This window comes from Corticium candelabrum, chromosome 14 (assembly GCF_963422355.1).
Source record: "Corticium candelabrum chromosome 14, ooCorCand1.1, whole genome shotgun sequence".
Taxonomy (NCBI): Eukaryota; Metazoa; Porifera; class Homoscleromorpha; order Homosclerophorida; family Plakinidae; genus Corticium; species Corticium candelabrum.
The window spans coordinates 1,810,018-1,836,131 of NC_085098.1; the positions used below are offsets into that span (position 1 = coordinate 1,810,018).

Here is a 26,114-nt window from a genome sequence, read left to right on the forward strand (position 1 = left end):
ACAACTTGGATGCAATATAAAATCAAGATGTGTCTACTGTGTGTCATAGTTTTAATATATATAGAAATCCATGCAATGTAGACGCATGTGTGATTTCATCACAGATTATGTAATACAAATATTACAAGCGTACATGCAATGTTCCAAATCTTACTTAATTAACTGACTTTATAGTGGATTTTAATTAACGGAAATATATGGCCGCGTATCCATAAACCGGTCTAGCAGCTGGTCTAAGCTAAACTGAAAGTATGATCTAAACTGACTACGTGGCACGTTCACTTAATTAATTAATTAAACACTCAGTGACTGGGACTATCCAGTTCGAGCTAGAGTAGGTAGACTGGACTGTGGAGGCTAGAGTGGCGATGGCTTCTAGAATAGTTACGTACAAAGGCGTTATATGTTATCTTTGGTCTATACTGGACGGTCGCATGCAGTTCTCTGAGGCTTTGCGTGTTCGCGCAAGGTGGCTCGGAGAACAGTCATTGCAGCAACGTAACGTAGACACATAAAAGAGAGCTGGTGTGCGTGCGTGCGTGCGTGCGTGCGTGCGTGCGTGCGTGCGTGCGTGCGTGCGTGCGTGTGTGTGTGTGTGTGTGTGTGTGTGTGTGTGTGTGTGTGTGTGTGTGTGTGTGTGTGTGTGTGTGTGTATGGTGCGATAGCTCAGTTGGTTAGAGAGTCATTTTATGGAGTGATTACATCCGAAACCTTGAAGGGTTGCAGGTTCAAGTCACAGTAAATGGCGAGCTATGGCATAATTTCCTTGGTCAAGAAACTTACACACGATTACCTTTCTCGGCTCAAGAGTATAGATGAGTACCTGGTCTTCGAATAGGGTGGCAAAGACCCCCGACTGCGACAAAGTCCATCAGCCACTGAGGTCCAGGTGCCACAGTTGGCATCGCAGTCGTTGCTTCTGCGAGCACCTGGCCATGCCCCAGGAGATTGCTTACACGGCCCATAGCTCCTGCTTAGTGCACAAGAACCCAGCCATCTGGCTGGGGCATTACCGTTTAACGGCAGCTTCATATGCATTTGCCATTTTGCCGTGTGTGTGTGTGTGTGTGTGTGTGTGTGTGTGTGTGTGTGTGTGTGTGTGTGTGTGTGTGTGTGCGCGCGCGCGCGCGCGCTGCGTTTATTCAAGCGCCACCAAATTTGATCCCGCACTCACAATCGATTGAACTTGGCAGTGAATGTGCTGTCGTGTTCCAGAGGTCCTGTTCATCTTTTTTCTGGTAATTTCTGCATAACAGGAATCTTTCTGGTAACTAGGAATACGTGCTAAATCCGGTCAGACTGCGCTAAAAGCAGCTCTAGTCAACCTATAAACGAACACGAAGTTGCTTCCACCTGTCCAGCAATTACAACACAGTCACTGCACGTGACCACGTGACACTAGCTTTCTGCATAGTAGGAATATCGCTAGAACTTTTCTTCTAGTGCACCGACCGTTTCTATTCGCTGCTTCCCACTTTTACACAATAAGTCAAACGTTCCTGCACTCGTTCAGTGTTTGTCCAGGCTACCGTTGACGAGAATCAGCAGTGCAAAGTACACGTGGTCAACCACGACAGACGCCATTTTCTGCATACTAGTAATGTCTCGCCAAATCGCTACAATGTAACTTGACAAATCAAGATTTACATCGAATGCTTACAGCAATGCATAGAATCATATTACAAAGTTTCTGATTATTCTGACGTCATCTTCTCCAAATTTCAAAATTCGACCAAACGATTGATTTCTGACGTTTCGATGACATGCAGTCACTTCTGCTGATAAAAATTGACAAATCAAAATTTACATCAAATGCTTTTCACAATGCATACAACCGTATCACAAAGTTTCTGAATAATGTGACGTCATTTTCTTAGAATTTCAAAATTCGACCAAATTATTGTGTGTGTGTGTGTGTGTGTGTGTGTGTGTGTGTGTGTGTGTGTGTGTGTGTGTGTGTGTGTGTGTGTGTGTGTGTGTGTGTGTGTGTGTGTGTGTGTGTGTGTGTGTGTGTGTGTGTGTGTGTGTGGTAGAAGAATGGTTGTTGGTGTTAGAAGCCAGGGCAGGTCTTTTCCAGCAATTAAAAATTATTCAATATTATTTAGTTTATAGATAGATTAGTCAGCTATATTAGAAATATAAATTGTAGTTTGTAGTTTGTTTGCTACTCTCAGAGAACATTGCTTGCTAGACTAATCGTTGGGTGGAACTCTCATCAATGCAAACAAACACAAACATTCAAGGTTACAACCTCTAAAATGACTCGTATACCGTGTCTCTACGACGTTTCTGGCAACTATTGATAATATCTCAAGGACGCAGTTAGAGTGAACACTTTTGGTAGTTGGGGAAATTCCCTCTTGAAGAGCTGTTTGTTTGTTTTTAGTCACCGCAAAAGATGCAGAGAATTCCAGGTGTGCTCATTATGTACTTGACCTCTATCTTACTGCGTATTTAGTAGGTTGTTGTTACGGTAACTGAGTTGGGCTCTGTTTCTAGGAAAGAATTGCTGTGAGTCCCTTGACGTAATTGCAACAACCTCGACATTGTCAAAGAATTTTGTCAAAAGCAGAATTTGATCTTCTTATTAGGCACTCGAGATCTCAAAGCAGACCATCGGCGAATGAAAAGAAAATCGCCATTGCAATGGAAGGTGTACAAGTCTTTGTGCAAAAATCAGTTTGCACTCCGACATGACTTCGATCCCAGATCGAAAAACGCTAGTGGCATCGAAGAGAGACTTATCGTCTCATCTTCAAATAAAATTGTCGTCCACGCAGAACAAGTGGAAGGATTGATCACTACCTTCTCTAACCGCAGCAAAGGTGCTAATGCAAAGACACTATATGGACTACTTTCAAAGCACTTCGCCGGAGTGGACGAACGTCTCATTCAAACACACATTAGTGCGACACGAGAAGCCCAGTCTTTGCATCCTAAGGTTTTGAATATGGCGCCGTTGCAGCCTATAATCGCTTCTAAAGTACAGGAGCGAAATCAGTTAGATCTGGTAGACTTGTCAGACATTCCAGTTTAAGTCGAGCCAGACGGTCTGACGTACAGGTATGTTCTTAGCATTCTGGACGTGTTCGGCAGGTAATTACCATATATTGGAAATATCCGAGACTTGAAATAAATTTCGTTTGTTTACTTAGGCATTTGTTTCTCCGGCCATTGCCGGGAAAGTCTCCTTACCTGGTGGCTCGAGAACTGCTCGATATATACTACACTGCCGGTCCACCGCGAATAATTCGATCAGATCAAGGCACCGAGTTTCGAGGAGTGGTCGAAATGTTGTCCTCTGCCATGAATATTACTGTAATTCGTAGCAGGCCTTACCACCCACAATCTCAGGAAAAGGTCGAGTCTACATACGGTATACGTCACAAGCACTATAGTAGTGATATATTGCAGATTGAAAAAGTCAATCGGTCTCTGAAGAATAAAATCAGGTATGTCATGACAGTGAACGGCACGGAGGGCGTCGATTGGGTCGAGGAACTCCCCATTTATGAGCATCTTTACGACGTGTCGCCACATCGGGCTTTGGGTAAAGCGTATCAATTAGAGAGCGATACAATATTATGTCTGTAATTTGTATTAGATACTAGGATCTAAATTATGTCCTTTCGAAGTCTTTTACGGCAGACCAAACAACGCTGTCCTTTTTGGCCATGTCACGGCGACGACCGATAATACAAATGATTGCAAGTATGACGATGGGTCTAGTGGTGACCTTGTTGGCTCGGACAAGTACACCGAAACGGACGCTGCTTCCTCATTCACCGATCTCCGAGCAGTGCAAGACTCTACGACTAATTCCGAGGTTGCAGACAGTGCACGCGATCGGGTAGTGTCCGGAGCCATCGCGTCGCTACCTGGCTCGAAACTTGTCGCTCGATACGAGAGACTGCCCTGAAGTCCACCGACAAAGCCGCCTCTAAGATGATTGCTCGTCGTCTTGGAATGAGGGTACCTATAGAGTATAAAGTGAGAGACGATGTCTTAGTGCGCTTTCCTGCAATGAGACCGGGTCGACGGAGAAAGAAGCAGTGTCGTCGTTTCATTACGTCTGTACCTGGCAAAGTAGTAGAGGCGCAACCGGATCGGTACCGATATCGAGTAGAGTTTCGTCATCAAGGGAGCTCGACCACAAAATGGTTTTCGGTAACAGACGTCACATCTCCGTCGTTGTCTCTAGAAAAATCTAGAAATACAGGTCAGTACATTGTACTATGCAAGATGTGGCACTAATAATTATTACGACGTCACACGTGGAAGCTATTGACGTTTTTTCGTTAGATGTAGATAGATCAGCCGACTTATCTTTGCTACCACCTCGTTTTGATAACTTGCACCGTGAAGATTCGGGACGATTTGTGCAAAAATTAAAGATGACCGCGAAACTGAAAGGAACGTCACTTTGTCAGGCCGAGAGCAAAGACCAGCAGAAAATTTTCAGAAAACAGCCAACGAAAGCAAGAGCGACTATAGTGAGATAAGTAAGGGAGTCGATTTATATGTTAGCTTTACACGTGCAGCCACTACGAAACAAGGATTACTTGCATTAATTGTGTGCGCAGGAGATTCGGCCAACGCCCAAGAGCACGAAATTGTCTTCTGGAGAATTTCCAAAACTTGGAATACTAGAGAACCTTGCCCAAGCATCGTCAGCTATTTCTCAGCTTTCTGTTTTCTGTTTCGACGGCCACACCCAGTCTAGCTGCATATCGGCGCTCGGTCTTATTTCTCAAGTTTGCTCTTTACTTCGACCAAAGTTTCAGGAACAGTTCCCGACGGAAGACGGCATCTTGTCACACTCGGGCGTAAGTGCTTCCACGAATGAGGATCCACTATCTAAAATTGCAATTGCAAAGAGCAAGATTATTGAACCATCCTGTGACGGGCTTAACAAACCTAAGCCCCCAAACAGTTGCTCCTGCTCCCCTCATTGTAGTCTCCAAGCAAGCGCTCAGTGTAACTTCCGAATGCACAAAACCTGCTGCAAAAAGAGCAACCGAAAATGTTCCGTGAAGTGTCACAATCGCTCCGCAGCAGATTTATGGTATTACAAAAATTAATAGTAGTTAATGTATGCGTACATCGCTAAGTAACTCTCTTGTGCAGGGAAGAGCATTTGATGAGACGCACTTCCAGTCATGCTACATTTACATCATCGCTCTCGCGATTTACGCTGCCAACATCACAGCAAACACTGCTCAAAGTAGAGAAGTCCGGCACAGGTTAATTTGAAGCTCTAGTATCTGCGCGCGCGCGCGCGCGCGCACACACACACACACACACACACACACACACACACACACACACACACACACACACACACACACACACACACACACACACACACACACACGCACGCACGCACACACACAATCACACCAAACAATCATATGTTGTTTAGCAATTTGCTTTTACAATAGATGTTAGTCAGTTTCCCGTCGTTTCCAAAGCAGATGTGAAAAAGAGAGAGTTGAAAGGTAGACACATTTCTTATAATGAAAGGAGTATATACGTGTTGTACCATTCCTGTCTTACTTTGTTACATTGAAGGAGCTAGTGGAAAGAGTTGTCAAGACTTACCATTTCAATTGACTGTAGAATTCGTGAAATTTTTATCACTGCCGGACAAGAAAGACGAGGACGAGGCCGAGAAAGTGATAGCGGAGATGGCTGCTAATGTTAGCATGTGCCAAATTGAAAACGACTCTGACGGAAATTGCCTTTTCGAAGCTATTAGTCAGTTGCTGTATGAAACAGTTTGTCGGCATTCGCAAATTCGTACTAGAATTGTTGACTATATAGCCAATCAGAGATCTAGTTTTGAAGACGCCGTTGTTGCAATGAGATCGGTCACTATCAACGAAGAAGACATATCTATTGATAGTGAGAGAATCCACAATTCTGCGAACATATTTGAAAACTACATTGAAGACATGAGAGGGGATCGATTCTGGAGAGACACAATATGCATTGAAGCTGCATGCATCGTCTCTAAGATCCGCATTACTCTACTGGTTTCGCCTGCTGCCTACAAAGTAGATTTTAATGGTGACGATGAGAAAACGACCAAGCACATAGATTTAGCCCATATCGACAACAGGCATTTTCGAGCACTCGTTCCATTTCGATCTGAAAACATTTCGACGCCATCGACGTCTTTTCCACTAGCACCTCTGGATACGTCTCTTCTTCTAAAAATTGTTGACTGCAACCTTGCAATGGAAGAGCAATATCGTTGTTTTGGGCGCTTAGGTATACACTGATCTATATCCAATTACGACAATAGATATTGAGCGATATATAACTTCTATTTCTATTTCAGTAACTCCGGCAAATGTGAACTATTCTAATGTTCCCAAAGGAGTTTTGTCTTTGGCTGAACTTTCTTGGTTATACAGTAACCCAAATCAACTTCCGGCTGCAATTGTATCAATAAAGGATGATCCCGGTAAGCTAGCGTGCTTGGATCGACGTTGTACATACTTCGTTTGTAAAAGAGTAGATATCATTTTGGACATGTATACGTATGTATGTATGCATGTATGAATGTACTTAGGTAGGAATGTACGACATGTAAGTATAGGTAGGTAAGTATATGTGGGCATGAATGTACCTAGTTATGAATGATATTACGTAGGATATGTAAGTAGGTTTAAGTAAGTATGCATGTGTGAATTGAATGGTGTGTGTGTGTGTGTGTGTGTGTGTGTGTGTGTGTGTGTGTGTGTGTGTGCAAATTGTAGACAGACTGTCACTTTGGTGTTTAGTTTTAGTTTTAGTGTACACCCACAGTGGTAGCTACACGTGTATGCATATATATATATATATATATATATATATATATATATATATATATAGGTATCTATGCATTTATCTACATGTAATTGTATGTATAATGTGTGCAGACGATGTTTGCGACTTGGTGTGTTTGCACAGACGACTGGAGCGAAACAAAACACTCAGAACGGTTGGTAGTAAGTTGTGTGTGTTTGATCTTTATTTGTTTATCTGTTTATTGCAATAACTCTTGTCTAATGCATGCATGCGTACTTATACACATGTACAGAATACGGTCTTGTTTGCTATATGTGGCCTATCCTACCTGTCTTGCTTAGGGTTTGGTAACTTAATTAAGCACACAACAGTTTGACATGCTTTTGCAGATAAAGAATGCGTTGAGCGAGGGTCCACAGGCTCAATTGTGGAAGAAATTTCGACGCAAACATAGCTTACAACAAAGTTTGCATTGCCTCTATAATTTTGTGGATGTCTGCCTAATCAATTCAACATTTTATCAGCTCTATTTAGCAAGGACAAACATATTTTCAGCTTACCTATTCCAGCTGGAAAAGTGGTAAATTAATTGTGGTCATGCTCAATGGTTGAATATTGCGTTTACGATTCTTTGTGATCAAGGTTAATAAAGTTTTGATCAAAGAACCAAAGTCGAAAGAGCAATCACGACAAACTGTGGCTATCATTGGACAAAATGTTATACGAAATTGCGACATTTGGAAACTAAATGAAAGAACGTGGTTCAATGACGTGGTAAGTGTATACACTAGATTTCTAGAAATTTCTAGAAAATTTTTGATACGTTTTATGTCAGCTGATCAATTCTTTTCATCAGCTGTTTCAAACCGATGTGAATAGCGCGGTACGCATCTAGTCCGCATTTCATTTCATTTTGATACTAGTGACATCGCTTATTTAGAGACCAAGACGATTGCTTTGTTTATCGACTTTCTTTTTTGAACAATACTCTCGAAAAGGTTACCACGAGGTAAAGAAGTGGACTGCAAAGGTATAAGCAAGGAATAGATTGCAACATCTTTTGGTAACAAGTATAGGTAATGTTTTTCACGTGTCATCTAGGAAGATGTGTTTCAGTTTGAAATTATTGCAGTTCCGGTTCATCTTAGAAACCATTGGATTGAAGTGGTAAGTATAACAGTAACTTATATCGTTTCATGATATTGTATAGTGTGCACCCGAAGGTACTTGACGTTGGCGAAAAATGTATTCGTGTGTATGATTCGCTTGGAAAATTTCGCCGTGATATTGCAAATAAGTTGAGGCAAGAATGTTCAGATATAAACTTTTATATGTTTTCGCTATTATATTAGTAATTGTTACTATATTGTAGTAAATGGTTGGAAGAAGAGCATTGCTCACGTTTCGGTTCTTCTCTAGGAAGTTTGTCTTGGCCTGTCTTTCACACTTTCACTCCTGTATAAAATTTGATTGCCGAAGTTAAATGTACACTATAATAAGGTCATATATTTTCTTAGGAACACAAGCAACAAGGTGATTCGTACAATTGTGGAATATACACGTGTGTGGTATGCTTGGTTACATGTGATGTTTGCATATCAATTGACTGCATATCTTTACTCCTTAGAACATGATGGCGGCGGCTGTAGGAAATCCTTTCTTGTCAATCATAGTATAAATAATTGTCAATTTTTTAACTGACATTAGTCGATTAAATGCTGTTACGGTTGAACCTAGTCAGTTTCGCAAATGGCTTGCCTTTCGCATTTTAATAGGTGATGAAAGAACGATGAAAGGACTTAACTAATTAAATCATACTAAATGAAGCTATACAAGCGTATTTTTTGTTGCAGAAAAGGCAACAAAGAAATTCGGTTAGGAAAATCTGCAAATGTACTGGCACCATTTGCGACTTTGCAACAGGTATTTATAAGTAATTTATATTATATACCTGTGTGTGTATATATATATATATATATTCATATTAATATAAATTTTGATTATGCACCGATTGCGTTTTGAGGAAATTGCACTATATAAGTATACGTGTAATTTGTGTGTGTGTGTGTGTGTATATATATATATATATTTATTTATATATATAAAGTACATCTAACAATATAATATAGCTACCGTCATACTGCACAGACTATTTACTGTTACACTATGCAATGACATAATCGTATTACTGTATAGCATTGCAGGGCACAAAAATAATTGTACTCTTTAGCTTAGACAAGAACCTCATAAACCGTCAAACACCATGATGACCGACGATCATACAGGAGTTCAATCTCGGTAGTCGCTATATACCACTGGATAACTCAATTGCTTTGTGCTCTACACTGTTTTGTATCTCTGATGTAGAATTCAGAGTGTCACCGCCATCAGCGGTTCTCCTAATGTCGAGAAAAGCGATTTGCGGCTTAGAAAGAAGAGACCAAAATATATAGACTCCGACGCCGAAGACGATGAAATAGCTCTAACTATGCAAGGGACAAGCTCTATGGCAGAATTTGAAAGAGATCTAAACGATGACAATGGATTGGAGACATTGTTCGAAATCATTTGACATTCATTTCGGCATGGCTGGTATTTCTAATTTTGTTGTTACCTCTTCGTTACAGGACTTGTCAGACTGTAGACGAGAGTCCAAAAAGAGAGGTGCGTAAGGTTCTGTAAGGTATATGAATAGCTTGTAATAGCGTCTTAGAAAGAGAAATTGACAAGTAAATTTATTAAGCAGTTTCAAATTTATGTGCACAATGATAGCAATAATAATAACAACAATAATAATTATTATTATAAAACACAGTGCTTCTTGAAACTAGACCGATCTGGTCGAGCACAACAAATAATAATAGATAATTAAAATATATAAATCAAATATTATAATAATAAATATATGAATAATGAATGTATAATAAATGTAAACGAGTCTATTACCGTGTCAGTTTAGTACAATATGAATCGATTTGGTTTTTTTAGAAAAGAAAACGAGTCAAGTTTTCAAACGCAACAGGAGCTAAAAAAGAAAAATTGAGGTATTGCATTGCCTTCAGCTTCAAATATGAGAACAAATACTTACCTGCATCTATCATCGAGTAATCATAGATAAATGTATGATTCCTTATAAGAAATTTGAATATACCAGACAAAACAAAAACATATAACACCAATTAAAACTAAACGACAAATATAAAGGTATGTTTGTTGCAATTTTGTCAAATTATTTTGTTTTAGCCGGAAACTATAGAAATCAGTGACGATGATGACAAACAAACAACCACAAGGTCAGTAATTCAAAACTGTTCTGGTGAAAAGTAAACTGATAGCTCTTAACTTTATACTGTCATTTGCATTGTAGGAAAGTGTCATTAACCACACCTGAGTCAACAGTTCAAACCAGGGCAGCTGTGCTGGCAAGACCTAATTTTAGTCGTAAGCAAAGTTAAGCATGCAGAGTTCTTATCGCTATATTGCCAATTTGGCGTTTATAAAAGCATGTTGTTACTTTTTTTTGGAACTTGACAGCGGTGGCTACATCACAGCACTTTTGGCAGCATGTCCCGTCAAAAGTCCGGCAAATTTTGGAAGAAAAGTTTCTATGAAGCAATCCTTGGCTGCATCGCAGCACATCGTCATGGCCGGGCGATTCAGTTCAGCTGTGATAAAGAGAATAAACAAACTTTTCAATCGCTGGTACTTCAAGAACGAGGCAGCAAAGAACACGGACCGTGATGATGTTTTGGAGCTTTTCGGAGTACCGAGTGATTGGAGGTTTTCAGCCAAAGCACATCATGCAGCTTGTCATATCCTTTGCAGATGGTATCCAGGAACACGGATTACGACAGAACTAAATACCAAAGTAGAAAGATTTTTGAAGGAGTAGCAGTTTTAGTTATTGGGAATTTAGTAATGTTACAGTTTATATGTATGTATGTCTAGATATATATTGTAGATCTGCATCAATCTTAATTCTTCTCATTCTTTTCGAAGTAACGTCTGATAGCTAACATTTGAAGCTGTTGGAGTTTAGTTGATTGACGATTTGGCAAGACATTAATTGCTAATAAAGAAAAAATGGCTGCCGAAAAGTACGACCTCGCGAAATTTAGCAACAAACGGCTCAAAATCGATGAATTGAGCCACAATGTAAAATTATTGCGTTTGTTCTTATAAACTGACACAAAGTGGATGAGTGCACGGAATTTCGCGGAATAGCGAGTGGGCGACTTTACAAAATAACTATTTATTTCCAGATGACTTTTGAAAAGTGTTTCTAAGACATATCAGAGTACATTCTTGTTACACTGCAAAACGAAATCGATTTTGTTTAGCTAAGGCGGATTCCAATCAAACTTGATTTCTTGAGTTCTGCGCGGCCTAAACAAAATGACAGTCGTTCGCAAATATGATGAAACCAAACGTTGCACAAGAAGCTAATGTCTAGACGTTAATTTTTATTAGCAGAAGTGACTGCATGTCATCGAAACGTCAGAAATCGATCGTTTGGTCGAATTTTGAAATTTGGAGAAGATGACGTCAGAATAATCAGAAAATTTGTGATATGATTCTATGCATTGCTGTAAGCATTCGATGTAAATCTTGATTTGTCAAGTTACATTGTAGCGATTTGGCGAGACATTATTAGTATGCAGAAAATGGCGTCTGTCGTGATTGACCACGTGTACTTTGCACTGCCAATTCTCGTCAATGGAAGCCTGGAAAAACACTGACCGACTGCAGAAATGTTTGAATTATTGTGTAAAAGTGGGAAGCAGCGGAGAGAAACGGTCGGTGTACTAGAAGAAATTCTAACGATATTCCTACTATGCAGAAAGCTAGTGCCACGTGGTCACGCGCACTCACCACATAAGACAGTTCTGCGTTTGGTCGAATTTTGGTATTTGCAGAAGGTGACGTCAGAATAATCAGATACCTTGTGATATGATTGTATATATTGCCATTAGCATTCCATGTAAATTTTATTTCGTCAAGTTACATTGTAGCGATTTGGCGAGACATTACTAGTATGCAGAAAATGGCGTCTGTCGTGATTGCCACGTGTACTTTGCACTGCTGATTCTCGTCAATGGAAGCCTGGACAAACATTGAACGAGTGCAGAAATGTTTGAATTATTGTGTAAAAGTGGGAAGCAGCGGATAGAAACTTTCGGTGTACTAGAAGAAAAGTTCTAGCGATATTCCTACTATGCAGAAAGCGAGTGTCACGTGGTCACGTGCAGTGACTGTGTTGTGATTGCTGGACAGGTGGAAGCAACTTCGTGTTCGTTTATAGGTTGAATAGAGCTGCTTTTAGCGCAGTCTGACCGGATTTAGCACGTATTCCTAGTTACCAGAAAGATTCCTGTTATGCAGAAATTACCAGACCTTGGGACGACGCAATTTCTTGCCGATCGAACCCGTCTCCACTCGCGCGCGAATTTCTCTAGAATGACACATCGCGGAGCTTCACCAAATTTAAAAATGACCTTGGACAGTACTCAAGGAACGTGTCGTTTATTACTGGCAACGTCACTACTAAGAGAAAGATATTTTTGAATATATCCGGGTCTTAAAATAAGCCTACCCTAGTTTGTTCGTGTACACGCGTCGAATAGCTGCCATGCACGTTTGATACACGTGTTTCCTGCAACGTATTGAAAGTGACGACGTCCAACAGAACCGTCGAAACGGCTTCGAGACGAGACGTTATCGTTGACTTCGTCAGATGGAAAACCGATTATCCGGGAGAGTAAGTAACTGCACGTGACTTCCAAGTATCTGCTGTTTGATATAACTCTGACGGGAAACTCGCTGGTAATTTCTCTATGGTACTGTACTCGTGGCAAAAAAGCAGCCTTGACAGAAGGCCGAGACAGAGAGAAGCGACCCTATCGGTAACGACCAGAGTTGCTAGGAGGCGCGGGATGGCAGTGCCGGGTGAAAAGACCTTGCGTGCATGCCTTTACCTAGAGTCATACGTGTATATAGTAAATATATGCCATACCCAAAACGCATTAGCGAACGAAAAATCCAGTTTAAAGTAAATCGCTGCAATGTATAGATCTAGATAGCTAATACAACCTACTGCCATTTGTATATATGACTACTTACTGTACAGTTATCAAAATATCCACCTCCACTTAGAAAATACCATCATTTGGGAGTCAATCACATTCGGAGCGATTTAGAGACATAAACAACATCATGTTTGCCTCCATCAGCTTATTACAAGCGGCTGGAAGTTTCCGTGCGATATCGGTAATAATAAGAACACCTACACATATAAACACATATATAGTATACGAAAGCACAAGCAGTGTTGCACAAAACATACAGCAGAATCCAAACTTCCTACCTGAACGTCTCTCAGATTTGTATCTTGCATACACCGATAGCAACACATCCACATCGTCATCCGCCGACAATCCAACCGACCCGTCTTTCCATTTGCGACTGAAATTCAACCAATCGTCACGAAACATAGCAATACACGTCACGACAGCGAACGCAACGCACCGAAACATTCGTAGCAGTTTGACAGCCTGAATGCATTCGTTGTGTTTAACGTGTTCTTGTAACGTGTGCACTGCAGCCGGTAGACTAATAGTAAACGGATCTAGATAAGCAGCCGACGTCGGTATTGTTGCCTCGGCACCGGCGAGCCACTCGCAGGCAGATGCGGCCATCCGCAATGATGACTGAACGTCAGTGAATTCGGACGACATGTCGGTAACCTGAGGATTGTCTTTGGCTGACGTAACAAGTAACAGCAAGTTACCATAACTTTGCAGCAACACAACCAGTAAGAAATGCAGTTTGTACAGCGAACGACACAGTGAGAGTTCCTTTAAAAAGTCATCACAGTTAGAGCTACAAGTACAAACGACCGATTTGCGAAAGTTTTAATTATCCAACAGACCAACCGACAAACTCTAAGCGTAGAGTGACAACCAACTAACACCACGCATGCGCGCACACACGCACGCACGCACACACACACGCACGCACACGCACGCACACACACACACGCACGCGCGCGCGCACACACACACCTTCATTTGAGCAGCATTAGAAGGGGATCCCTGCAACCAAGTCATTCAACCATTTAGCAAAGCCGTCGGGACACCGTAATGTGAGTGTATACATACGTCGGCTGACGCGACGGACATTCGTCGAAGAGACACTTTGATATTCTCAACTTGCCCCATTACAGAGTCACGTTGTTGAACGTACATGTTGAAATTCTCATTAATCTCCATCACGTGGAACTTGTGCCGCTCCAGAAGTCTGGCTTTCGCAATCTATATATATATATATATATATATATATATATATATATAAGTACGGGTGACTCCACCCACTCTAGCTCACCGCATCCGTGTCCGTGTAGACATGCGGCAACTCTACCTCAGAGTTGAGAATATCAACAACCGTCACTATAATGTAACAAACCTATTGCTTACACTAACACAGTGCAGCGAGGAGTACTATAGACATTCTTACAGAAATTCGATGTCACGTTCCCCCAGTTCTCAGTCAAAAGACCGCAAGACTCTTTCGTTAGCTTTACGACGCGTCTCCTCGTCGTCTGTAAAAGCAAAACTCGTTACGCTAAACTTCGAGCCAAATGGAAAGAGAACAAGAAACCTTGAATAATTGAGCAAACAGATGGTAGGTATTGACTGCTGCCGCTCCCGTTGTATCGGTCAGTACCGTTGAAACGTGAGCACGCCACTGAGATTCAACCTACAAGGGGAAATGAGCGGTCATCTCGCAACAACAAACTGTCCAACATTACACCTTACTTCTTCACTCGCTACGGATACGAATTCGGACGCCAACGGCTGACGGTAACTCGACTGGCTGTCGTCCAATAATGTTTCTTGGCAAGACGGTAGACTATCGTCTAGTGAGGACTGATGCTGCCGGTCGTCTAATGATCGTTGGTAGGTGGGATCGCTGATTACTAGTCTTTGGTACGTAGGCTGTGCGTCTTCTATGTCCAACGACGACTCGACACTGGAAACAGCACTGTTCAAGTAGACACTACATCTATATAGCTAATATGCAAACTCTGTAAGCAACTCTCTCAGTAAACGTACGCATTTGTTGATTCCGGTTTCTCTCTGTCGTCTGTCGACATCTGAGATATGGTGTCGCTGTCGAATCGATCACTAGCGCTCAGCATGATCACCTTCTGCAGTGAGACAAGCATGAAAACACGCGTTACATTATCTTATCAACTCGGAAGTTGACCCTGTCGCTGTCTTCCATTTCAACAGCGCGTTTTAAGCTGGGTACGCTACCAGACTTGATTGTACTGTTGGCGAGACTAGATCTATTCGAGACAAGGCAAAGAAAATGTAATTCCAACCAAGAATAACTCTTGACGTTACATTAAAATTTCAATACCTTCCAATTTCTTCTAAGTCTTCCATTGAGCGTCTCCTCAAGGTAAATCCAAACGGGTTGTCAAGACGAGCTAAATCGACCTAAAATGAAATAGACACAACACACATTGCAACTAAGAAACCATCAATAATTTTCGAAACGACTTCTACGGCAGCCGGTCATCGACCTGTTGATCTAGTTCATCATCCAAGAAATCAAACTCAGTGGTTAAGATTCCCATTATCTATAAAATTAATTAAACACACTACAACGCAACAGTAACTACAAAAATGCACCAATTACTTCTTCTGGAGCGTCTCCTTCTTCTCCGGTTTCATTTTGTGTCTTCGGTCCTGTTCCTGGTAAAAGATCTTGTACCGACGCTTCTTCCGACGATGAGTACACTGCTTGACGTTCTGGACTTAAATCATCACTGAAGACGACAGAAGAACTATGAAGTAGACCACTCTGATGTCCACAGGTCTTCAAAACCGCCCCGATTTTTTCCCGAGTTCGTCTCTGAGACTGCTGTGGCTTCTTCCATGGAATAGAGCCATCCGCATTTGCTTCAGTGACTGCAGTACCCTTGGCATCACGAACGAATCCGCTACGACTTAACTCTACCGTCACGTCAAGTGTAGGACCAGGAAGACGCTCCCTCTTCGGCGACTGTGCATCCACAGACCACGGCGTGCTAGCTATGAATTCGGGTGTTGGTTCCGAAGTCGGCTTGGGAGGCAACTTGGCAGAGCTTGCAATAGATTGCTTCAATATCGTAATAGCATCCTCCCACAAATCCGTCTTCGCAAACCGAGCCACAATGCGTTGCATGAGATTATTGAGCTTCTGAGCTGTTTCGGAAGACAGATTTCTCGGCCTACCGAGTACTCCTAAAACCTGTAGAACGCTCTTCTGGTACACGTGCGGTCCAAACTCCAGTACCTGCCGGTAAAACACATTCAGTAATTTCGCTTTCAGTCATACACTTACTCGTGACCGACTTCGGCCAGAAATGGTATCATCAAGACGTGAAACTGCTTATCACAATAAGCGTCTTTCAAGTATTTGCAGATGTTCGATATCCACGCATTACTCGTCCTTTCGTATGACCCTTCACGGTAGAGCTGGAATAATCGATCCAAACGTGGCAGTGATAAGTCAGACAAACACACCTTCACACGGATACACTGTCAGCACAACCGAAGCGACTACATTCATACGAGGCAAAAAGGGTTACGTGTTCGATTGTTTCCGCTACTTGATTGCAGAAATGGTCGCGATTTGCAAAGCGATATCCCAAGTGAAGAAGCAAACACGTAACGTTGATTGGAAATCCTAGACAACAGAATAAAGAACGAACTCAAGCAAATATTGAAATAAATAAGAAACACGTGCATATTACCTAGAAACGGGTAGGCTGTAAATACGTGATGATTGGCGATAGGAGTCAGCCTGGCAAGCAAGTGGATCGTCGTTTCGGACGTCGCCGACGAAGTAAGACCCTTAACATAAATAACGTCGACGTATAGCACTCGACAAGACGTCACAAAGGTACAAACCTTTATTAGCAGACATTGCACACCAGGAAAATTGACCCACTCCAGTTCACGCAAAACTGCTTCGAGGTGAGTCATATCATCTGGATCATCAGCAGACAGCATGTCTAATACCTGCAGCATACGACTGACCATGTAAGACTGGGTTCACATTATGTTCCGCTCACCTCAACGACGCGGCAGGTCAAACCGGTGGTTGCCGCGCCGCAGTCTCTGTTCAAACATTATGTATCAAAGCAAATGATATCCCAGATAACCGTGACCACCCGAGGCGCGTTCGATTGGGCTTTTCCGGCCTCTTCCAGAAGAGGCTCCGTGTTCACGCCCTTCTTCCAACGCGTCTTCCAGACTCTTCTGGAAGAGGCTGGAAGAGCCCAATCGAACGCGCCCCTGAATTCATGCTAGCCTATATGATTGGGCCAACTTTAGCAGCAGCCCTCGGCTTGCCCCTCAGATAGAAAGTTTACTATCCCCAACGGCGTGCCGTTCTTGCAGCGCAGCAATTGTACAATCCGCCGTTGCCTTTCATGTTACAAGAACGGCGTGCTTCACGTTGCCGCTGCCGCTCAATGCCGCTGCCTCGAACGGCACAAGTTGTGAACCCAGCTTTACGACATCTAATCAATACGGGATACAGTAAACGCAATGAGACCAACCTTGTTCATCAATCTAACAGCCATTAGAAATTCGTGCTCGTAGTCAGAATAGAGTACAGCCGATGCCACCCAAAATAGTTTGGAGAGAAGATCTCGGAATTCACCAGGACTCGACGTCTGAGGTCTCCCTCTATTGTTCACTTCGTGCTCGTTTTCTTGTCCCTCCGTTTCGTTACAAGACATTGCTTGTGGCACATTGGGAGACGCGCTAAACTTTGCCCGCAACCGACTGACGTTGCCGCCTAGATCAGGATTGTCGGTGATGACGTTTTTGAACGCGGCCACTAACTCTGCCTCGTTGTCTGCGTATTCTGGTGTGCGTTGCTTCACAAGACTGCGAGGTCGAGGCTTCATAGAACTGAAAGTTGGTTCTTCCTTGCGTACAAACGATTCAAAGCTCGTAGACGCAGAACGTCTCATCGACTTATTAATGAGTGAAGGTTCGAGAAGTTGAGGAGATCGTCTATTAGCTATTCGTTTCGCTGGAGACGATTGGCCAGATCCATTGGTAGCAACCACACTCGAATCTCGTTGGTTTCGTGAAGAATGACGGGAACGTCGAACAGAAGCTACCGAGCCATCATAGTGAGTGTGGTTTTCTTCATTGTCTCCTACTCCATCGTCTAGGTACTTGATTTCTCCTACCCCGTTATCCACCGCACTCGCAAGCGTAAGTAGAATCTCCATCACATAACCCTGAAAACCGTAAAGAACACATCAGTATCATAGTACACAACTAACAACAACATAGTTAGTAATCAGTGCATCTTCTGTCGTTGCTAATCTAACTAAGTGTGCTACACTGTACGCAGTCCACTCTTTCTAGACAAATATCGCACAGAAATACCTCTCACGGTATAATGCCAAGTGTGCAGATAAATTCTGGCCAAGTAATAAAACTCGTCAAATTGAGAAATTCCATACTATACAGTACACTGTACATGTCTGTGAGTGATAAATAATTTGTTATTGTTATTGAATTTTCTTTCACATCATATACATGACGTAGTTCCCACTGAGGCAACAAATAGAAACAAAACACACAAACATACTAAACATCCCAGCTACCCACCTAATTACGTACGCATACACTTACTTACAACTTCCTGTCAACAGCTACTATAAACATCCTCTCACTAACCTGTTCACTGAATAAGAAAAGCTCTTTTAAATAATTGTGTTTCAGTGCCCTAATTCTTTCATCTGCCTCTTGGAATGTTTAGCTCATAAACACCTGCTACTTATGCCTTAGGGCTAAATGTCTATGAGTGTTGACATATGCAACATTCGCATATCTAAAACTGACGTCTGATTTCTAGCAACCACAAACGTGTGGTACAGTACATGCAGTCAATATATATATATATATATATATATATATATATATATATATATATAGATATATATACATATATAACTAATTAAACATCACATCAATAAAATTAACAAACAACAACGAACCCACAAACCACAGTCTAAAAAGGTTGAAAAGGCCTTACAGATGCCTTAGCCATTGCACAATAATAATAATGATAAAAAATTCATAAGATGACTCACGTAAAGGTTATCCCTGTATGCGTGTGCACACTAAAGTACAACTTCCAAGTAGTCCTACATAATGTGCTGTATATTATACAACCTTCATCATCAGATTTGTTGCCCTGTTGACCGACAAGCAATCTATTGTATTATGTCTTGATCGACTGCCCAACAGATCACACACTGTAGATGTGTGTATACTTTCACAACAAGTATACACACAAGTATCAATTAACTTTAACATATTTCGTAATTAACTGTAAAACGAGGCAACAATGTAACAAGCGTACTTCAACACCATACCAACTACATGTATGTACCACTATTGTTTCCCTTTAATTGGCGAGCGAAGCAAGCCTCTCTCTTGTTATGTCAATTGAAGGTCACAATATATTGTTATAGATTTGAGCAGTTTCAGACTTGAAGGTGTCCAAACACAGAAAGACTCCAATACCAGTAGATAAAAAAAGCAGCCTCAATCTTCAACTGCTGCCAGGTATCAACTATCTTTCTCTAATTCTCCAGCAGCTGCTGCAGTTCCAGCTATGTTAGAAGAGTTGAGGAGATACGAAAATATGCTCCTTTACCCTGAGCGAAATCGGGATGGAATATGTCACCAGGTCTTGAGTTATCATCACTACTACAGTGAATTTCTCGTTTGGTACCTGGATTATCAATAAGTAGAGCTTCAAAAACGAGTTCACAAAGAGAATTGTGCCTTCTAATACGTAGAGGACCGTTGCCACAACCCAACACGTGGTCTCCAAACTTGTTGATAACAGATCCGCAAGGACATATTATGATGTTTGGTGCAGATGGAAAAACGGAAAGTCCAAGGCGGTGTCACAGTGAAACAATAAACTTCTGTGAGGGCATGGTAGGCCTAAATTGTGGTTAGGAACTGCCCTAAGCAATCAAGTGGAGATGAAAGAGAATTGAGACGAGCTTGATCTCTCAACTTAATAGAATTTCTTATTTCATTGAACGAAGACTTGTCAAGAGACTCCTGAATTAGATTTTGTGTGGACGTCATGATATTGATGTCACTGGGAAAGCAAGTGAGAAAGTCTATCACGCATCAAAAGTTCACCAGGAAAGGTAGAATCGTGCTTAAAAGGCATACTGGAATTCTCCAAACAATTCTCAAACAGTTGAGCTGAAAGAAGTCTCATGCCATTGCAACAGCCATGAAAGCTGCTGTGGATGATCATTCAGCAGATCTGAGACTGAGAACACCAAGGCGAATAGGCAGAGTGGCCTGATCCCAAGAGACGTCAAATATAGATGAGAGAGAAATAGTCCCTATTAAAGCTTCTTTGTATATTGGAATCAAATCTAATTAGTTGTTTCTTGACACAATTTGAAGGCACTGCCGTCAGTAGATGGTTAATTTTGCACACACCCATACAACTTCTTTCTATCTGTGGGTGTTTTAGGTCTAGAAGATCATCTTGAAGATGGCAAACTTTGTCTATACATTTTGCTAGAAAGGTGTCAAAAAACTTGTCAGATCCATAAACAGGAGAGCCTAGTAATTCAAAACCTTCAGCAGAATTCTGAATTCATTGGATCTCGGCAGAAAGCTCACAAAATACTGTGCCGCCAGTAGGCCAGAACACCTCACATTTGCTTATATTCAACAGTGAAAGGCCAACCACAAATACTTTGTTCAGGAGAAAAGAGGCTGCGGTGAGAGAGCCGACAAACGTACCATCAACTAAATACTGCAGCTGAAGGTTGAGCCCAAAAGTCTGGCCGATACTGTCCAGAACATCCAAACAACAAAAGAAAACAAAGGACCAAGAGAGTCACCTAGTTGTACACCAGTTATTGACTTCTGAACTTCTGAATTCTCGGGTGCAACGGTATCACCAAACCATGCAAACGTTTCAAAAAAGTCCGTATGGACAAGGCAATACAAGGTGGAATGTTGCCACACATTGAAAGCATTGGAGAATTCAATCTTACCGCAACAAAGGTCTGGATTGTGTCTATGAGACTCAATAAATCCACTTAGAGTATGAACTGCTGCTTCTAAATCTCTTTTATTCTCACAACCACTTGACCGCTGGTTAGGAAGAAATCGGGCAGCCGTGGTTTCACAGCCAAACAACAAAGATGGCTGGTGATACGAAAGAGGATTTCACCCATGGCAATTGACCTTACTCTGCCTTGTCTCTTGTTAAAGGCAGGGAGTGGAGCTCCAGTGAGCCTAGGAGCAATGCAAGTATTAGCCCGTCCAGTAAGCAGTAAGCATATGAGGAGAGTGAGCATTTCTAGACAATATCAGCAGCAGAAGGGGTTGTACCAACAACTGCATCTAACAAATGTTGACAACAAAGTTTGGACCCTCCTGGACTTGTCCCTCGTGGGAAATTTTGTACGGCTTCTAGTACTGAGCTGAAGAGACGGTAAAAGGTGGTGGAATATCTGAATTCCAGTCGGGAAGATCACTCTCTAGGTGCCGTTTCATAATTTCCTCAACTGCAGCTTGATCATCTGTGGTAGCGCATCCCAAGGAACTTAATGAACGCATGGCACCACAAAAACCACCTTCTTCAGCGAGCATTGCAGCATGTCTAGAGTTCTGCTGGGCAGCAAATGTAGGTTTGATTTTTGAGAGAAAGCTGATATATACATATATATAATTGTTTAGAAATAATTATTCACTCCTCTTTACCTGACTTGGCATGGCATCAGGCTACTCTATCCATTCGTTTGGGAGGTCTCGGTCTTAGAGAAGCAAACAGCATGCACTCTTCTGCTTTCACCGGCAGCTGCAACGCTTCAAAAAATGTATCAGGTCTATTATTAAAGAATTTTTCTCTCTTTTTGACAAAACACTCTCTGAAGATAAAACTAGTTCTAACAATGCTCGAGATTTGACTTTCCAGGTGAACTACCAGCTTAAGAACACTTGCTTTCAATTCTCCCAGAAAATAGTACAATCTGTCTATCATCCTCTGGACAACAACAATTTAAGTCCATACCTGGCGCCTCTCTACAATCTCAGATTAAGGCTTTCACCAGTCTCCAAGACAAAGCACACTTAAAAACCAATCTCTGCTCCTTTTGCAGGATCTTGGTTAAGGGCAACACCCAACATCGTTTCCAGCCTGGCCATGTCTGCACAAGAGTTCATTGTTTGTTTACGCTTATGGCTAGGAATTGATCTCTTCCCTCCTGCACCATCTCCTACGAGGTGTTATTACGAAGATCATGTCCTAGGATGCCACATTGGTTCACTAAGAATCAAACGTCAAGACACTCTTTGCAACATCGTCTTTCATTGCCTCTAAACAGACAATCAGGGAACTCGTACAGAGTGCAACGTTGTAGCAGTAAAGATAATTCAAGACCAGGTGATATTTTCATCCCGATTTCCTTCAAGGCAAACCTGCCTATTTGACCTCACCGTGAGAAATTCTCTCCAACCATCTTATCTCACTAGTTTAGCAATCGTGGCAGGAGGAGCGGCAGTGGTAGGAGAGATAGAGAAAGATTTATGCTATTGTTACAACGTTGAGTCGACACGATCTCTGTTCTATCCCCTAGTGTTAGAGTCTTTGGGATTACGGACATCATCTAGTCTGGAAATCCTAAAAGACATTGCAAGGAAGACGACTCACACAAACGGACTTACCATAAGGAAGACTCTAGTTAATATTCATGAACAGTTGTCTATTACTTTATGGAAATACAATGCTAAGATGTTTAGATTTACTAGCTGTTAGCCATACCTGAGACTCGTTCATTTAAATTTGCTGTTTGCACCCACAGTGGTGGACTAGCATAATAACTATATATATATATATATATATATATATATATATATATATATATATATATATATATATATATAACAACTACCCCTCCAACAAAGGGGACTAAACTAGTTACCACGAAGACGTATTGTCTACTGGCTCTGACTTTTATCCTCTTGTAGTAAAGACACTAAAGCCCGGTTCACAGTACGACGCTAGCACGAGTGTCCTGCGACATCCTGAACGCTGACGATGAGCGAGCGGTAGCGTCACACTGAGAACATGTCAGCGTCCGTGATGCTCGCACGACGCTAGGCGAGTGTCCTCGACGCTGGAATAGAGAAAAGTTCTAATCGAGCGTCCTAGCTGAAAGTTACCCAGTGTCCGATGACATCACGTGCTCATTTTCAACCAATCGAAAGTCAGTCAGAGCAACTGGACATATCCGGGATATTCTAGTCGTTCACATGGCATCGATCATTGATTTGTCGCTGGAAGCTTTCATTGAGTGAGTGTGTCACTGCCTGGTTTTTCCCATGCGTTTGGCAAGTTCAGTCAAAAACTACAAGGACCTAAGAATGAAATAGAACGCTTAGGACTACAGTGCAGCAGTAACAAAAGCAAAATGCCGTCGTCCCTGTCTGTCGAGAGTACATTGTACACACGTGGTTACTTAGCAGCACCAGACCACTGTCGCCAGTGTGTTCTTTGTGCGATGGATGCTTGTCAGACGTAACACTGAATGGTACAGCGCCAACGTCTTCGCTGACGCTCGTGTGAGCGTCCTTGTCAGCATCCAAGACGCTCGCAAGACGCTACTGTGAACAGGGCTTAAAAGATGTTCACAAAATAACTTAGAAATTACTAGACTAACAACAGAATACCCTCGCTTGCCTTTCAAACACAATGTTACACAAACGTTTTTTATTCTATGATTGATTTATGACAATAAAAGAGGTACCTACTTGAACATCTGGACTTGGATCACCAACTGAATCGACTAATCGAGACAAAATATCAACTAGCATCGACCAGGACAACGGCAGTCGAAGAGCGCGACAAATCTAAAGCATAAAACAAAGCAGTTAAATATTTAATATTTAAGTAGTTATGTAACTTGATTAGCAAGCAATAAAATATTGTTGCCTTGCCTGGAAAGACCGTCCAGCATAATGGCGAGAAGAGCATGACGTTGCCCACTAACCAAGCAGAAACGGTTACAAGTATAGACAATTCAAACTCATTGTATATCGTACATCCACAACAATTTACCTGCAATGCCACTTTTGCCCATCGACGTCGCACATCACTGCCTGGTAGACAAGAAAAAACAGTCAGGACACGACTGAGAAGCGCCTCAAGATGAGCTGTGCTTTTGATACTAGTAGCACGAGTTGTAATCTCCTCATAAGGCCACAGTGGCTTGTGCCGATCTCTGTAGAAAACGTCAACATTTACCACATATTGATAATCACATTGGTGCACTACGTAGACAGCCATACACCTACAAGCAATTACTACCCATAGTAAATGCTGCAACAATTGAAACAAATGCCTTCACAGAACTCCAACCAAGTTGACATACAATAATATAATGACACCAAACAGAATGAATAGCAACCCTGCTATATCAACAAATTAATTATCACAGTATCTACGTTTATGAGTACCTGGTAGTGACAAATTCTATCAGCAATCTCGCTTGCAGCTCAATTTCTTCTTCTTGAGTTAATGGTCGAGTAGCCTTCGGTTCAGGGTTGGCATTTTGGCGTTCATCGCCTTCTGTAAAATCTCTGTCTATTGACAATGTACTTTGCTCGTTCTGATGAAGAGTAGATGCACTGCTGTAATTGCTGCAAAGAGTTGGTGGGGTAGGTGACTCTGACACTGGTAGAGCAACCATGGGTGTGTAAGACTTGTCTATGGCAATAGGAGAAAATGAAAGTGACTGTTGGTGCTGTGAGTCACCAGCAAGACTAGAATCAGATGGACTGTGCAAGCCTGACGCCTGCATTGCAGCAATGTCATGCCTATTATCTGATTTGCATGCCAAAACCAGCACAAGATTAGTCAGCAATCTTTTACAATGTTCATACACAAGAGGTTTGACATGATCCAGTCCAAGAAACAAGACATGCAACAAAAGAGGCAAATGCGTAGCCCAGCTGACGTCGGCTCGATCAACTACAAGTTCTGTCAGCAACATCAAAGCAAAATTGCAACGATGTAGCGGTGTTGGTTGTGAAGATAATGGCATCATATCAACTAATGGACAGTAATACCCACCACCAGGAGGAACAGGAAGAGGTACTGGATTTCCATCAGAAGTTTGAACTTTTGTGATCCAACATGCTGCCCAGTCTTCTTCACAAGAGCGTGGATTATCAACATTGATTTCTTTATACGAAGCAGATTCCACACAAGTAGAAGACCCAACTTTATTTGTTAGGGTATCTTCACTTGGAGAGTCACCAGTCCGATCACGTCTTCTTATAGACTGAGGATCATGACTAGCTTGACTTGTGTCCTTACTCTGACCTGCACTAGAAGGTGCTCGAACTACCTTGTAAAACGGAGGACTGACTTTCTTCTCAATGGTGGCACTTAAAACCTCAACAGACTTCCACAAACCAATTCATTCTACAAAACAGCAACAGTAACATAAGAATCTAATAATACCTGCATTTCTTTCATCAGTTCGGCCACAATTGCTTTTGGATGTGCTCTCCCAAGATACACAACAACTTGTTTTGCCTAAACATCAAGTGAACAATGTACTAACTAAAGTGAAAACACAGCAAAGCAACCAACATGAGATAACAGAGTTGAGCTGCCACTTTGACCGGCCAAAGAAACCAGATATTTAAGAATTGAACTAATATTTTGCTCCCATGCACACAGACTGGCCCACAATAATTCAACTTCTTTCACAAAATCATCATTTCCATGTTTAGCAGTGATGTAGAATAAGTTATTCAAGACAAGTTGACTTCCTGTAATGGATCCCCATCCACTTCCAATCAGTCTGGTTCCGCTACCCGGTGTTACTAACAGGTTAGCATTGATTTCTAAACTGACTGTTTCTCGAAGAGTTGATGTCTGTCCACGAGAATATACATCAACCAACTCAATATTTCCCAGCCAAGGAACAATGTATTGAAGAAGAGAACGTTGTCCAGATCTCGGACATGACTCAAATCGCTGACTAAATTCCGAGAAGATACCCAGAGTCAGTTCGGGATGAGCTCTGGCTAGTTCTTTAGACAGCACTATTTGGCTCTGTGAGTAAGTGGATGTCAAACAGCCTGACAACGATGTTCCTGATGGTGAGCGGAAAAATCGTCTGAATAGCAATAGCATGAAACACTCTACAATTAAAGGATTCAAGGCAAATTGTCATATTA

General features: G+C 41.8%; 1 protein-coding gene across 2 annotated transcripts in view; it reads right to left on the reverse strand.

The window, feature by feature from the left end:
- Positions 1-12,818: 12,818 nt before the first annotated feature.
- Positions 12,819-26,114, reverse strand: part of LOC134189351 (protein furry homolog-like) — a 51,161-nt gene continuing 37,865 nt past the window's right edge. For both annotated transcript variants that reach the window (XM_062657585.1, XM_062657586.1), the window contains 25 exons: positions 25,522-26,053; positions 25,390-25,464; positions 24,381-25,330; positions 23,983-24,145; positions 23,862-23,909; positions 23,676-23,774; positions 17,408-18,103; positions 16,755-16,865; positions 16,598-16,697; positions 16,433-16,530; positions 16,197-16,367; positions 15,499-16,137; positions 15,383-15,439; positions 15,217-15,296; positions 15,061-15,142; positions 14,907-15,001; positions 14,610-14,835; positions 14,452-14,550; positions 14,308-14,392; positions 14,176-14,240; positions 13,953-14,105; positions 13,857-13,886; positions 13,321-13,649; positions 13,160-13,257; positions 12,819-13,078 (listed from right to left, as the gene is read on the reverse strand). In XM_062657585.1, the coding sequence (XP_062513569.1) occupies positions 12,969-13,078; positions 13,160-13,257; positions 13,321-13,649; positions 13,857-13,886; positions 13,953-14,105; positions 14,176-14,240; positions 14,308-14,392; positions 14,452-14,550; positions 14,610-14,835; positions 14,907-15,001; positions 15,061-15,142; positions 15,217-15,296; positions 15,383-15,439; positions 15,499-16,137; positions 16,197-16,367; positions 16,433-16,530; positions 16,598-16,697; positions 16,755-16,865; positions 17,408-18,103; positions 23,676-23,774; positions 23,862-23,909; positions 23,983-24,145; positions 24,381-25,330; positions 25,390-25,464; positions 25,522-26,053 (5,191 nt within the window). In that variant the 3' untranslated portion in view covers positions 12,819-12,968. The remainder of the gene's footprint in view (positions 13,079-13,159; positions 13,258-13,320; positions 13,650-13,856; positions 13,887-13,952; positions 14,106-14,175; positions 14,241-14,307; positions 14,393-14,451; positions 14,551-14,609; positions 14,836-14,906; positions 15,002-15,060; positions 15,143-15,216; positions 15,297-15,382; positions 15,440-15,498; positions 16,138-16,196; positions 16,368-16,432; positions 16,531-16,597; positions 16,698-16,754; positions 16,866-17,407; positions 18,104-23,675; positions 23,775-23,861; positions 23,910-23,982; positions 24,146-24,380; positions 25,331-25,389; positions 25,465-25,521; positions 26,054-26,114) is intronic.